The sequence below is a fragment of the Grammomys surdaster genome, unplaced genomic scaffold (genome assembly GCF_004785775.1).
Source record: "Grammomys surdaster isolate TR1022 unplaced genomic scaffold, NIH_TR_1.0 125863, whole genome shotgun sequence".
NCBI classification, from domain to species: Eukaryota; Metazoa; Chordata; class Mammalia; order Rodentia; family Muridae; genus Grammomys; species Grammomys surdaster.
In genome coordinates, this window is record NW_021620689.1 from 3,243,587 (window position 1) to 3,258,351 (window position 14,765).

At 41.6% G+C, this 14,765-nt stretch overlaps 1 protein-coding gene across 3 annotated transcripts in view; it reads left to right on the top strand.

The window, feature by feature from the left end:
• The window catches only part of Macf1 (microtubule actin crosslinking factor 1), a 211,707-nt gene that overhangs the window by 21,813 nt on the left and 175,129 nt on the right, over nt 1-14,765 (top strand). For all 3 annotated transcript variants that reach the window (XM_028790128.1, XM_028790130.1, XM_028790129.1), the window contains exons 4-5: nt 2,031-2,108; nt 6,533-6,625. In XM_028790128.1, the coding sequence (XP_028645961.1) occupies nt 2,031-2,108; nt 6,533-6,625 (171 nt within the window). The remainder of the gene's footprint in view (nt 1-2,030; nt 2,109-6,532; nt 6,626-14,765) is intronic.

Sequence of the window (14,765 nt, forward strand, 5' to 3'; positions counted from 1 at the left end):
CCAAAGGAGCCAGCAGGGCTGAAGACCCTTCGTCTCGTGAGCATGCCCTCCTGGCGCCATACAAACATCGAGGATCAGGAGGAGGAAGATGATGATGATGTAGTAGGTCTTTTGGGGGTGCCAGCACCCCAGCTGGCACTTCAGGGCCATCAGAGAGGCCACACTTCTCAGGGTCTCCAAGTAGCTTGGTCACCATTTGCTTTCTCTTTCCACCAGGGAATATGGGTCCCAAAGAAAGTGGTTAAAATTGATTGTGTCTATTACTACTGTTAGATGATCCAGAAACAGCAATTTTGCTTCTCTGAGAATGGTTGGCACAAAAACGATCATAGTACATGGAAGTATCAAGTCTTTGTGACCTGGAGACCTATGGCTTTCTGCTGACCTTGCTGTGTTGTCTGATTCTGACTGCTGGACTGTGGAAGGTTTAGCTGACAGCATGAAAATTAATTGCTCACAATTCCACAATATAGACTAATGGTTTTCTCTCTCCACTTCTAGCCTCTGGGTTCTCACCAAGCACGTGTCAATTGTTTTCAAAATTGAGTGTTGTTTGCAAACTCACTGCATGAGATACTCTGGCGTTGGTCAGTAATTCTCTACAGCTGGTTACTGTAAGGAACAGAAAATTAATTTGCATGTTTTTGGGCTATTATCTATTGGTTGAGTATGCATTAGAACTAGAGATTAATGTTTGTAAGAGGAGGCTTTTCTGCTGATAGATTCTAAATTAGAACTCATAGTCTTACTCCAGAAAAGGGACAACACCCCAACCTTGCCCTCTTAAAGTCTCCACATTTTTCTTCCCATTGTCTTACAACTGCATTTCGACTGCCATTCTCTAAGCTGTATTCTCTATTGATCTGAAATAACTGAGAAAAAGATTCTTGCTGAAAAAAATGTCCCTAAAGCTCACAGAAGAATTTATCTCGTGAGGCCTTGGTATCTCTGCAAATTATCCCATTTGGAGAACGTTGTTTAGAAATACTGGAGTGTACCCAGAGGGACACTCTCATTCCTCTCCATGTGTTGGGCTACTTTTTGCCTCTTATAAGATTTCCTTATTGCAGATCCTACCACAGAAATACCTTACATTTGTTTGACCTTTAATTAGCAGTGCCAATTTAATATTTACAAATGAATTGCCTGTAATCTGATGAGGGTGATATTTCAGTCTCAGCTTTAGAAAAATCAAGCAGTACTGCAGGAGATGTGAGATCAGATGCCTGTTCTTACAGCACTTGCTGGGCAGGCGTATTTTACTCAACTCCCCGTAGGCATGGCTGCACCTTGGGTCGGCTGACAGTTACCAGATGGAGGTGGCTTTGCTTTGCCTTGCTTTGCTTTGTAGTATGACCCAAGGATTAAATAGCAGAAACAGTTTCATTTGTGATTCTTAAATAGCTATCACCATTATGATTTTATTGTTCTGAGAATTTCATTTGGGGTTCAGCAGCTTTCCTACAGTGACAGTCACCTCCTTGAGAGATGGTTACTTCCTAGATTCTGTCATGCATTTTGGAATATTTTTACTTTTCTTGAGCACCTGCAGCTCGATTCTGTATTTAAAATTTCCCTCCTAGAGTTACCCTTCTCTGGCCAGGTTTATGCTGAGGTTGGTTCCACCCATTACTAATTATGCAGTTAGGCTTTCTGCCTTTCCCCTGCAGTGTAGATAATTGTGATTTTAAGAGTCATAGAGCTATACTCTGTGTTCCTGTTAACCTCACACCCCAAATCAACCTCAGCTACACACAGAAGAGCTTGTGCAGAGGTGACTGATGCAGCATTAGACTCAGATAAGCTTGTGGGTTTGTGTGATGTAGAGTGGTGTGCAGGCATTGTCAGCTCTGAGAGCCTGCTGGGCACATGCAGGCTATGCTCTTCAAGGTGCTTCATTTAATGCTCCCACGCTTGGCTTCAGCCATGAGCAGTTCTGTGTGCTCTTTTAGTCTTTGATGTCAAAGAGAAAAGGACGTGTAGAGGTAAATTAACATGGCTAAAATTAACATCCCTTTTCTTCCTTGCAGCCCAGAGAGAAGGGCAGGATGCGTTTTCACAGGCTGCAGAATGTACAGATTGCCCTGGACTTCCTAAAGCAGCGGCAGGTAAGAACATCTGGTGGATTCTGGTTCTGACTCTTTGTCCTTACATAGACCTTGTACTTTTTTTTTGAGAGGATCAGTGTTCATGAATAAAGATTAAACTAAATGATAGATCCTGAGGATTGGGGCAGGGTACAAAATGTGTAAGAAACCTGTGAAGAATATGGAAAAAAAATCACACCATATAACAAAATGCTGCACATTCATAAAATGGACAAGAGAAGTCTGGTATATTTCTTAGACATGTCACATTCGAGAGAAATGTCTAACTCATGCTATGATTACTTCCATGGTTCTGAGGATTGTACCCAAGGCCATATGCTCACTAGGCAAGGACTCTCACTTAGCCAACTCCTTAGTAGTGACTTAAGGGAATGCCTATTTATATATTTATTTATTCATTTTCCTCTCCCTCTCCCTCTTCCTCCTCCTCCTCCTCCTCCTCTCTAAAAGAAGATCTCACTATGTAGCTCTAGCTGGCCTGAAACTTATCTAGACCAGACTAGCTTCAAGTTTACAAATGTGTTTGCCTATGCCTCCAGAGTGCTGAGACTAAAGATGTATGCCGCTATACCCAGCTCTATTATTTTGAGGCAAGGTCTACCCTTATAGTTCAGTCAGGTCTCAAACTCTAGGTGTTTCTGTCTCAGCTTGCTAAGTACTAGGATTATAGAAGTACACTACCAAGTCTGGCCAAGAGAATGGTTTTCAGAGAGTAGAAAAGTATTTGGAGTATAGTAGATCTAGCTATCAAAGGGGGAAAAACCATTGTTCTCTTTCTATATAAGGTAAACAGCAAGAGGTTTTTAGGCAAAGGAGAAGCTAATAAAAGGAAAAAGACTGAAAATTATCAGGAGGATTAAAAGTCCCAGAGCTGTGTGCAGTGGTCCTTGTCTATATTGCAGCAGTTGGGAGGCTGAGACAGGAGGGTCATGAAGTTGAGCCCAGGGTAGGGTACATAACAAGCCAAAACAAAACAAAATAAGCAAGGATTGAAAACAAATGAACAAACAAAACCCACCCAAGTAAACCAAAGAGCTAGAAGAGTCCTAAAATACTCCTTTTAGAAGTCTCCATAGAGCCCCAAGAATCCATTGTCTCCAGTGATCTGAACAGAAGAGAATTAGAGCAGGCTATCTGAAGTGACCTGGCCTAGATCATAGGGGTTAGAGCAGAGCTAGGACTTAACTCTGGTCTTGTGTCATGTGGGTTGTGCCCTTCTTCAGTCAGTGATGGTCTCTATACCCTCTGTCCTCTCAGGGCTCCTGGTCAGTGGGACCAACAACCAGGGACCAAGGGATAAGAACCAATCGTGCGAGTGGTGTCGCTTATTAACTTGAGAGAGGGTCTTACTGTGTAGCTCTAGCTGGCCTGGAACTCTCTAGATAGACAGGGCCAACCTTGAGCTCGTGGATCTACCTGCCTCTGCCTTTTGGATGCCGAGACTTTAAGCATGTACCACCAAGGTTGGCCAGTGAAAGGAAAAAGACCTGCCTCTTGTTCTGAGTTACAGGGAGAAGGACAGAAAGAGGGGTGAAGATGTTGCTGACTTGTGGTAGGGAAGAAGGTAGATGAGGGGACCAGAGGGACCAGCTCCCCAGTGTGAACTATGTGGAAAAAATTTGATGTAGCTTGGATTGCCCAGCAACACTAAGAGTCAACATGACATTATATGGTATGTGTAGTTTTTTAGTCTAATTAACTTGGGAAAATGCCCTTAGTACTTCCACAATGATGTATGAATGTAACGTTTATTACTGTATTGCTAATTCCCCATTAGTCCCATGAACCTGTACTCAGGCTCCTTAAGGACAGGGAGCATGTTCCTAACATTTTTAGCTTCAGCATTCATCATACCAAGTGGTCTAATTGATAAAGATATATTTGTTTAAAGAATTTAATACTGAATGTCAAGAGAAATGGAGGCTTTTGGGATACTTGTGAGAGTGTCTGTATGTTGAGTTAGGAAAACCTGAAAGGAGTCTAGCCAGACAAGCCAAAATAAGAATTGATTAGCTAGAAGTGCAACTGGGGACAGGGATTGATTACTATAATAGAAGCTAAGTGTGGGCAAGTGATAACCATAATAGACTTAGAAGAACAGGGATCATTAGAACAGGGTGGCCTAAGCTATAGCTGTACAGGTTACCAAAGATCTTCAGAATTGAGAAGTCAAGCAAGCTACAAGTAGGGTGGCACTTGAGTCATGGACACAAGGGCTAAGATTTTAAGAAGGATGGCAGACAATATGGTAGGAACAGAAGTTAAGGGTCAGATGCTAAGGCCATTGAGGGAATTACTAAAAGGTAATCTGTCCAAGGCAGCTGGCATCTCAGGGACAGGGGTAGGACTGTGGAATATGAACTCAACTGGTTCTGCCCTTTTGGCAGCTCCAGGTCAGTGAGTAAGTGACTGGTGACTAGGGAATCAGAACTCCCAGACTGGAGGGAAGGGCAGGCTCTCCCACCTCTACACCACACCCAGAGATTAGAACCTAGATACAGAAAAGGGAAGAACTTTCCCAGCTGAGTTTTAGTGTAACCTCTGAGTAGAGGTAACAGAGGTCCTTTAAGATAGTTCAATGGAAGAGACAGAGCATAGACCTCCCCTTCCAGCTTGTTGCAAGTAACAGAAACTCTGCCAGAGAATGATAGAAAAAACCAATGGGCTGAATTAAATGGCTTGCTCGGCACACTCTGTTTTAAAAGCCTACAGCTTAATTAAGAATTCTCAGTTTGGAGAGATGGCTCAGTGATTAAGAGCGCTGAGTGCTCTTCTAGAGGTGTGAGTTCAGTTCCCAGCAACCACATGGTGGCTCACAACCATCTGTAATGGAGTCTGATGCCCTCTTCTGGTGTGTATCTGAAGATAGCTGCAGTGTACTCATAAAAATAAATAAATCTTTTAGAAGAAAAAAAGAGCCGGGCAGTGGTGGCGCACGCCTTTAATCCCAGCACTTGAGAGGCAGAGGTAGGCGATTTCTGAGTTCAAGGCCAGCCTGGTCTATAGAGTGAGTTCCAGGACAGCCAGGGCTACACAGAGAAACTCTGTCTCACCCCTCCCCCCACAAAAAAAAAAAGAAAGAAAGAAAGAAAAAGAAAAAAAGAATCATCAGTTTTAGATCTGAAAGATGGCTCAGTGGTTAAGAGTATGTGTTGCTCTTTCAGAGGACCTATGTTATGTTTCTAGCACCCACATTCTACCTTATAACTCCAGTTTCTAGAGGATATGATACCCGTCTTCTGTCCTCCATGGACAATGGACATACATGATATAAGTGAAACACTCAGAATGAATGAATGAATGTTCAAACAAATAACACACACTTTTAATCCCAGCACTCCAACACTTGGAAGGCAGAGGCAGGATCTTGCTTCAAGGCCAGCCTGGTCTGCATATTGACCAGGACAACAAGGGCTACACAGAGAGACCCTTTTTCGAAGAACCAGCAAAACAAAACCTCTCAATTTCCTACAAAATCGGACAGCAGATCATTGAAGAGGAGTGGGGATTTATGGGTCTGTGGATATTGTGTTTTTGGAATGTGTTTTGGAATTCCACAGTGGAATACACTGTGGTCTTGGAATGGGCCTTAGAAGTAAAGCTGAGATGGGTGTTGTATGAAGAAGAGAGATCTTTGACAGAGAAAGAGAAATGGAGAGAGCAGTAGGGAGTGGTGATGGAGAAGGGGCATCTCTCTTAACCTCCCAAAGAACAGAACAAGTCAGGGTTCTGACTAACGAAGCAATTTGCAGTGCCATAAGCTCACAAGGTTGCTTTGCTGGTGAAGTGCAAAATAGTTCATCTACACTAAAAATAATCTGACAGTTTGTATGATACACACAGACACACACACAGACACACAGACACACACACACACACATACACGGAATTTACCCTAGAGAAATGAAAACATATATTCATACAACAATCTGAACAAAAATGTTGGAGCTTTACTCAGAAATAGCCAAAACTGGAAATAATCCATAAACCCTTCAGTGGATGAGTGGGCGAGCTCAGGGCAGGACATCTGTACAATAATATTCCTTGGCAGTGAAAAGGAACAAGCCATTCATATAGCAGCTTGGACGGGAGTCTCAAGAACTTTATGCTCAGTAGATGGGGAAAAGCAGTCTAGGACCAAAAGTTACATGCCAACATGCCATTTATATGATATTCTAGAAAAAGTGAAATGAGCTGGTTGTCAGGACCTCAGGATGAGGCAAGTTCAACTGTTTGAAAGCAGGGATCACGGGGCCTGTTTCGGAATAATGAGAGTTGTTTTATGTGGTACTGTAAAAGTATTAGAATTCATAGACTCTTAAGCCAAAAATTAATTCAACTGTATTTTAGTACTGAAAATAAGTAAAAATCCATCCAGAAAAGAAACTTCTTAGGCTCTGAGACCACCTTGCCTTCCTTTTCAGGTGAAGCTAGTGAATATCCGCAATGATGACATCACAGATGGCAATCCCAAGCTAACCCTGGGCCTGATCTGGACCATTATCTTGCACTTCCAGGTACAGTCTGGGGTTCTTGTTGCTCAGTCTGTGCATGGCCTATCAGCCTATGCTGCCTTCTCCGGGAAGAACTTGAGTTACTGCTCTGTGTTTGGCAGTTATCAACGATGGGTGGGTCAGAGTTGGAAACGAAAAGAAGATGTGTCTGCAGATAAAGTATTGTATCCCAAATCCCCATTGCATTATGAAATGCAAGGAGATTTTTCTCTTTTATGGTTTCGTCTTGTTCCTGGAAGTCTGGAATTAGAAGTCTGTTTTCTTTAGTGAAGTCAAACCTGGGCTCATCATCAGAGGTAGGGAAATGTTGGGCCTGATTCGTTAGGATGCATGAAGAATCTAACCCAATCTGATAAGACTCTTTTCATCTGGTCTTTAAGCCTGTTAATTCATGGCCATTTAGTTGCTGTTTGTATGTGTGCTGGGAGCACAGCTTGTAGCAGCTTTCAGAGCCTGTGGTGTCCTGAAGTATTTACATGCTCTTGAGGACTTCCTGGTACTGTTTTTTTGTTTTTTGAGTTTTTTTTTTTTTTTAAATTGGCACAAATTCTTTTAAAGTCTGGACTGCTGTTAGAAAAGAACAACTCTCTTTTAGTAAAAAGAATGTTCTTTTAAAGTTAATTTTAGCCCAGCCTAACAAGCTGTTTCTCATGCTATCCAATTGCTACATGGAGGGAGCATCCTTCAGCAGGTGTGAAAAAGCACAGGGGTGAGGCCTGTGAGACATCCTAGTTGGAGAGACTGCACCACCTCCTGGTTGAAGGCAGAGCAGCAGGTATCTTAGAGTCCTTAGACCCTGAGAAAATTCTCAGCAATCACAGGCTTTTTTCTTGGAACTTTGGTTTAGAGCCAATGCTGGTGTTCTGTAGCATGAGTAAGGTTTGGAATGCGTGGAATTAGTGTGTATTTTTGTAGAACTACAGTATGTCTTTAGGCAAGGTTTGAGTATAGTAATAGCTGGAAACCTGAGCTAAGTGACTATACCCTTCAGAGTAGGAGCAAAAATTTTGTTGAGCCTTTATACATGACTGAGACCCTTATGAACAGAGGTGGTTTCGAGGGTATGAGGAGGTTGTTGCTGTTTCATTTTGACGTGAGCACCTAATAGTATACTCACAGGTATAAGGTAATACCTGCTATGTCTCTGTTTAGCTTGACAGCAACTAAATCTCCTTGAAAGGGGGGAAACTTAGAGAAGCCAAAGAGTAAAAATCCATTCCTCTCAGTTGAAGACGTGGCAATAGAGGAGATGGACACTAGGAAGCTTTCTTTTCCCATTCCAGACGTTCCGTGCTGAGGGTGTGACTGTCTGGCAGGTTGCTTGGGATGCAGGCAGGAGGTGCTATACCTAAGACTACAAACATACCTTCTTTAATTTTAAAATTGTATTTATTTTATGTATATGGGTGTTTTGTCTGCATATATATCTGTACATGCCCACCCAGAAGAGGATGTTGGATTCCCTGGGACCAGAGTTACAGATGGTTGTGAGCCATGGTGTGAGTGCTGGGAATTAAACCTGGCTCTACAAGTGCAGTCAGCCCTCTCAACAGCTGAGCAATCTTTTCAGCTTTACAAACAAATTTTTTGTTATGAAAAATGCATATTTATGGAAGTAGAAAAATATAGTAAGGAATTACCACATATCCAACATCTAGTTTAAGAATTAACTCATAATAATCATAATTTCATTTACTAGCATAATTCACTCCTCAGACCTCAACTCAGATCTTGTATAATTTTGTCTGTAAATATTTTGGTATGTATCTCTGAGAGATTGGGTCCTTTTATTTAAGAAAGCCACAATAAGTTCATGTCGTAAATTTTAATACTTTATAAAATCATCACATGTTTGATCAATGTTATGATGTGCCCAGTGATCTTGCTTGTTAAAAATAAGTTTTATTTGGCTTAGAATCCAAAATAGGTGTGTGTGTGTGTGTGTGTGTGTGTGTGTGTGTATGTTGTATCAAATCTGTCTTTCCCCCTGTACAATGTATTGAAGAATTCAGGACGTTTATCTTATTGAGTTTATTAAGATGCTGATAGTATCCCTTGGGGCTCTTCTAACAATGTCTTGTATTACTGTATTGCCTGTAAACTGCTAGCTTCACTTGGGGATCTGAACTTGAGGTCCAGTGACATCAGCTTTAGAACATTCTTATACTTCCCTCTTTCTCTCCCTTTGTCCCCTCTCCTCTTTCTGTCCCTCCTCTTTCCTCTCTCTTCCCTCTTTGCCTCTCTACTGATACAGAGTCTCTCTTTGTAGCTTTGGCTGCTTGTCCTGGAACTCTCTATGCAGACCAGGCTGGCCTTGATCTCATAGAGGTCTTCCTGCTTCTTCCTCCTGAGTGCTAAAATTAAAGGAGTGCACCGCTGTGCCAAGCAATAGTAATTTAACTATTCCCCTCTACACACACATACATGTTATATGTTGTATGTAATATACATACATAAAAACATTTACTACAAGTATGTGCCTCAACACTAGGCTTCTTTGATTTTAACATGATGTTTAGCTGCAGCTGTGTTACAGCATGTATCAGCTTCACTGTTACTTCGTATTTTTAGAGGGCAAGCTGTAGATGCCATCCGCTTTCTTCATGAGTAAGATGGGCATTTGGGTTCCCGCACTTTGGGTGTGGGACTATGATAAATAATGATGTGATTTATTCTTTTTTACTTTTAAGTGCATGTATGTGCGTTCACACTCAGGCTGCATATGGAGGTCAGACCGCTTTCAGGAGACAATTCTCTCCTATCCTGTGGTCTCCAGGTCTTCTGGCCTGGCAGTACTCACCTTTAACCACTGAGTTGCCTCACACTGTGGAGATAATGCTTTCATCTCTCTTTAAAAAACAAACAAACAAAAAACAACAAAAAATCTTTATTGACTTTTTTCTACATTATATCTTGATTGTATTATTTTCCTCCCCCAACTTAACTTCTTCCAGATTCCCCTCACTTCCCTGTCCATGAAACTTCTTGTTCTTCCTTTCTCAGTGGAAAGAACATACAAACAAAACAAATGAAAAAGACAAACCTCACATATACATACATAACAAACCTGGATTCCATTTGTGTTGGCCGACTGCTCTTGAGCAGCAGGGAAATATGCTTGTTATACATGCCCAGAAAACCGATTCTCCCCCTCTCTAGCAGGTAGAGTTGCAGAGAGCTTCTTGGTTAAGGGTGGAACTTTGCGTTTGCTTCCCCCTCTCCATGCTAGGGTTCTGTCTGGCTTGAGCTTTGAAGATTCAGTTATCTTGTCTATATACTCATTAGATGTTCTCATCAAGGTTACAACATGTACATACATATTGTAATACATTGTTACTATACATAAGTATGTGGTTGTAACTATAGAAATACACAAAGCAGAGCTGTTAGATGTTAGCGGACCAGCAGAACAGTCATTCTAGCCAGTCTTCGCAATTGGTGTTGATGAACTAGCACATTGATGTTTCTGTACATGTAGATGATAGATGGTGGTTTTAATCTCAAGATATTTTGTTGAATATACTTTTATTTATATATATTTAATCTGGTTGGCTCCAGATGAAAACTTTACTAGTACTGATGAGATTGGAAGTACTGATATCTTAATAGAGAGACTATGGTTTCTAATATTTTAAGATATATGTTAAATGGTTGGAGTTCTTTTATTTTAACATATTTTTAGTTATAAAAATTCCAAGGACTCGGAGGCATATGCAGTCCTTATGTGTATAGTCAGACACATTACATTGACGCAGAAGTTAATATTTTGGTCTTTATTCTTCTGAGGCATTTTCCTCTTCTTTTTCTTTAAGGAAGCAAAGCATTTCAGATATGTTGCTTTCTTGCTCTTTCTGCTCTGTGGTAAATGCCCTTCTGAGGTTGGCACATATCATTCCTTATGTACTTTTGTGCATTAACAGCAGATTTGGGATCATAAGAGTATGTGCTAGCATTCGTATGTTTTATATCTCCACTGTGCCCACTCCAGCCTTGTTCATGTAAGGCCCGAGCTCTACTACTCAGCTAAATGCCCAGCCCTAAGGTTTGTGGGGTTTGTCAGTGATGGTGAAGAGCGCTTGGCTTCTTCATCTTGACATGTATAGAGTGTGATGTGAGTGGTACATCTCACAGCTGTGCCACACTTAAGGGCTGTGTTGCCTTCACTTGTGTGAATAAAGTACCATTGTTGCAGTGAACATCTGCATGTATGTCACCTTGCCATTGAAGAAAGGGGTTTGGGGTTGGAATTCCACCTGACCTGGAATTCTAGGCCAAATGTGGAAGTCAGAGGACAAGTTTATGGAGTTGCTTCTCTCCTTCCACCTTTATGTGGGAGGGGTTACAGTGATTGCACTTGGGCTGATAGCTAACCCAGCACATCTCTGAATCACTACCTCACCAGACCTCCTTCCTTTTTCTTGCCCAAAGCTTGTCTACAAATTGCTCTGGAAACTCTAGTATGACTTATAATACTTGTCAGGTATTATTATTTTTGGCATATTGCATGCTTGTTTGTTTGTTTGTTTGTACTTGATCCCTGCACTAGGAGTAAGCTTAGCAAAGCCAAGGCCTTGTTGCCTTCACTGTCTTTGTTGTCATAAAATGAGCAGTCAACGAATATTCATTAAGTGGATGTGAAGACCTCCCTAGAGGGGAGACCCTTACTCGAATCTCAGAAAGTCGCGACCACCCAGTAATCTGCTCGAGACACCATGTACCGGAGCAATTGCGAGATTTTATTAGGGCGTGACAGCTAGCTGCTGGTCAATTCGTATGCCCACGGAGGAGCTGAATTGACCCCGACAGCCAGTTTGAAAGGGGTTTTTAAAGGGAAAAACCACAAACCAAGGAATGGGGAGGGGGTGAGAGGTTGCTAGGGTGGTGTGACATGAAAATAGTGGAACATTCCAAAGGAACCCAAGCTACGGGAGTCAGGGTCAGGTGAAAACTCTCTGTACGATTATCTTTCTCAAGAATGTGGTCCTGCCCTGTTACTTCGGCCTTGCCCTGTCACTATGGTTCTCAGCTTGGTTCCACCTGGCTAAATTGCATTCTAGCCAGTTCCCGTAATTAGTCTGTCCACATTCTTAACTTGCTTCATGCCTCCATGTCTTTGTAAAGAAAGCCTAAAGAATATTTTATGTCTAAAAAGGATTCTATATACCCAGTATCTATAATTTTTCACTCTACAGATGGACATTCCATGAATTTGGTCATCTAAAAGCTGTGATGGTAGATTGAAGATGAATGGGCGATGATGGCTTACTTATTTATTATTATTAAGCATTGTCCAAATGAAGAAACTGAAACAGTAATCAACTGGACTCTTTGGGCCACATGTCTTTATAGCACTAACAGAATGTCTTTTCTCTAGGTTTGGCTCAAGCCCATTTTGAGGTGTTGAGGACTTTTAGTTTGTGTGCCCCACATCCTTCCCAGAGCAGGTCTCTTGTGACCCATGCTCTCCTTGAACTTGTGATCCTCCTGCCTCCACCTCACTACCATGTGAGTTGTTTCCTCCTCCTCCTCTTCTTCCTCCTTCTCCTTTTCTTCCTCCTCCTCCTCTTCCTCTTCCTTCTCTTCCTCCTATTCCTCCTCTTCCTCCTTCTCCTCTTCTTCCTCTTCTTCCTTGTGCTTCATGGTACTTAGTACTTGGGGTATGATAAAGTGCCATTCATGTACACAGAGTGAACAAGTGACTGAAATTTAACTTTTGTTTTCTCTCAAGGAAAACTGTGGGTAATAAATGGTTAACTACAAAAAATCAGGAAAAGACTTGAATAAGTAGGTCCCAAAAGTCTGCTTTTTGAGAAGGCATAGCCATATGTTCATAGGTTATACTAGGTGACGGTCCATGCACAGGTTAGTCCTGTGATCAGTTAACTCAGCAAAGTAGTAGAAGCATCCCCATCTAAGAAGAAAATTTTGGATCTACTTTCCTCAGAATACAGCTTAGAAAAAGGTGTACTGGATCCCTGTGGGAGCTAGGGATGGATCCTAATGTTTAGCTCCAGGCATAAATGGGAATAAAAGAGATTTACCATAGGTTAGGCACTAAGCCAAGAGCTTTACAGACATTATATCATTAGCCTTGTCTTTTAACCCCATTATGTGGGTGGTAGTGTCCATATCTTGTAGGTAAGAAATTTGAGTCACTTGGTAAATTAGTTAAGCCACTTAGCAATTTGAACCTAGTTCCACCCTACTGAAATTTTTGTTCCTGTCTTGACCAGTTTTTCTCTGTAGTAGAAAATGATTGAAAAGAATAGAGTCACAGAAATAAACATGCTTAGTTCTATAAGGTTCTTAGAGAAACACCACAGCAGTAATAGTTATACTAATAAGCAGTTGTCTCTTTTGTTCCAGGTGGCTCTGTTTTGTGGATTTTTTTTTTAATTATTTTATTTTTTGTTTGTTTGTTTTTTTCGAGACAGGGTTTCTCTGTATAGTCCTGGCTGTCCTGGAACTCACTCTGTAGACCAGGCTGGCCTCAAACTCAGAAATCCGCCTGCCTCTGCCTCCCAAGTGCTGGGATTAAAGGCGTGCACCACCACTGCCCGCCCCCCCCCCCAAAAAAAAAACTTATTTATTTTATGTATGTGAATACACTGTCACTGTCTTCAGATACAGCAGAAGAGGGCATTGGATCCCATTACAGATGGTTGTGAGCCACCACGTGGTTGCTGGGAATTGAACTCAGGACCTCTGGAAGAGACTTAACCACTCTTAACTGCTGAGTCATCTCTCCAGCCCTGGGGAATTTTTTTTTAATCTACTATTTCATTAATGAAAGTCAAGCTTGTACCTTCCTGCATGAAACTTAAGAGTTCCTTTAGGTCTGTTTTCTTCATTGGATTTGTGAAGATTTGGTGGCTGCGTGAACAACTTGGTGGTAATGTCATGAGTTTTTGTTGGTGAGCTGAATCTGAGTTTCCAATGCTCTGATTTGCGATGTCCTTAAGATGGCGCTTCAGTTTTGCTGTCACTATAGCAACAGACTTAGGGAGAAGCACCTGCTGTAGTTGTAGTTAGATGGGGCTACACAGGAGCAGGGGCTTTAGGGTTTCTAGTAGCTTCCCCTCTGGGAAGTCGCATTTTAGGTCTTCAGGAAAGGTGATAGGGCTGTGCTGTATACAGTTTCTGAGCTTACATAGAACTTGCATGACAGAGTTCTTTGAGGCCAGGGGTTCAAATCTAGCCAGGACAACATAGCAAGATCTCATTACCTTCATGTCCACACACATATATACAGTATGTATGTGGCTTAGTGGTGGTGTACATGGCTCTAGCATGTACAAGACCCTCTTTGATTCCTGGCACTGCAGGAACATGAAAGATAAACTGCAACAACAGAGAAGAAACATGTGTACCTCTTTTCTTCCATTCCATTCAGAGAGCCTTTAGATTGTAGTGTGTTCTCATTTGTTAGGCAATATGCTAGAAAGGGTGAAGGAATCCTGCTGGTAGCACAGGGTGTGGTCTATGAGTTTCACTTAAAATATAATTCAGACTTCATTCTGTCAGTTTGAGTGAAAATCACCTGGGTTTTAGCCCTGCCCCTGCCCTCCCCCACTCAGCAGCAAGTGTTATTTCTTTGTTGCTTCGCTGCAGAGTCTAGTTGCTAGTTTAGAACTGTGGGAATATCTTCTTGTTTTATGGCTGCAGAGAGCAGATTTTCTCCCTCTAGTAATTAATGGCGCTAAAATGAAAAGTCTCTCTTATTCTACGGGTATTTTTGAGACAGGCTAGCTTCAGACTTGTTTTGAAATTCTTCCTTCTTAGCCTCCCAGTAGCTAAGATTACACACATCAACCATTTGCCTGGTTAAAATGAAGCCTAAATGGAGTGCCCGCCCCCCCAGTTACTTAAACTTGGGCAAGTTAATCCGCTTTCTTAAATCCGAGTTTGACTGCTGTGAGAATGTAACAGAATAATATATTATCCGGTTTTGTGTGTGTGTGTATATGTATGTATGTATGTATGTATGTATGTGTGTGTGTGTATGTATGTATGTATGTATGTGTGTGTGTGTGTATGTATGTATGTATGTATGTGTGTGTGTGTATGTATGTATGTGTGTGTGTATGTATGTATTTATGTATGTATGTGTGTGTGTGTGTATGTATGTATGTATGTATGTGTG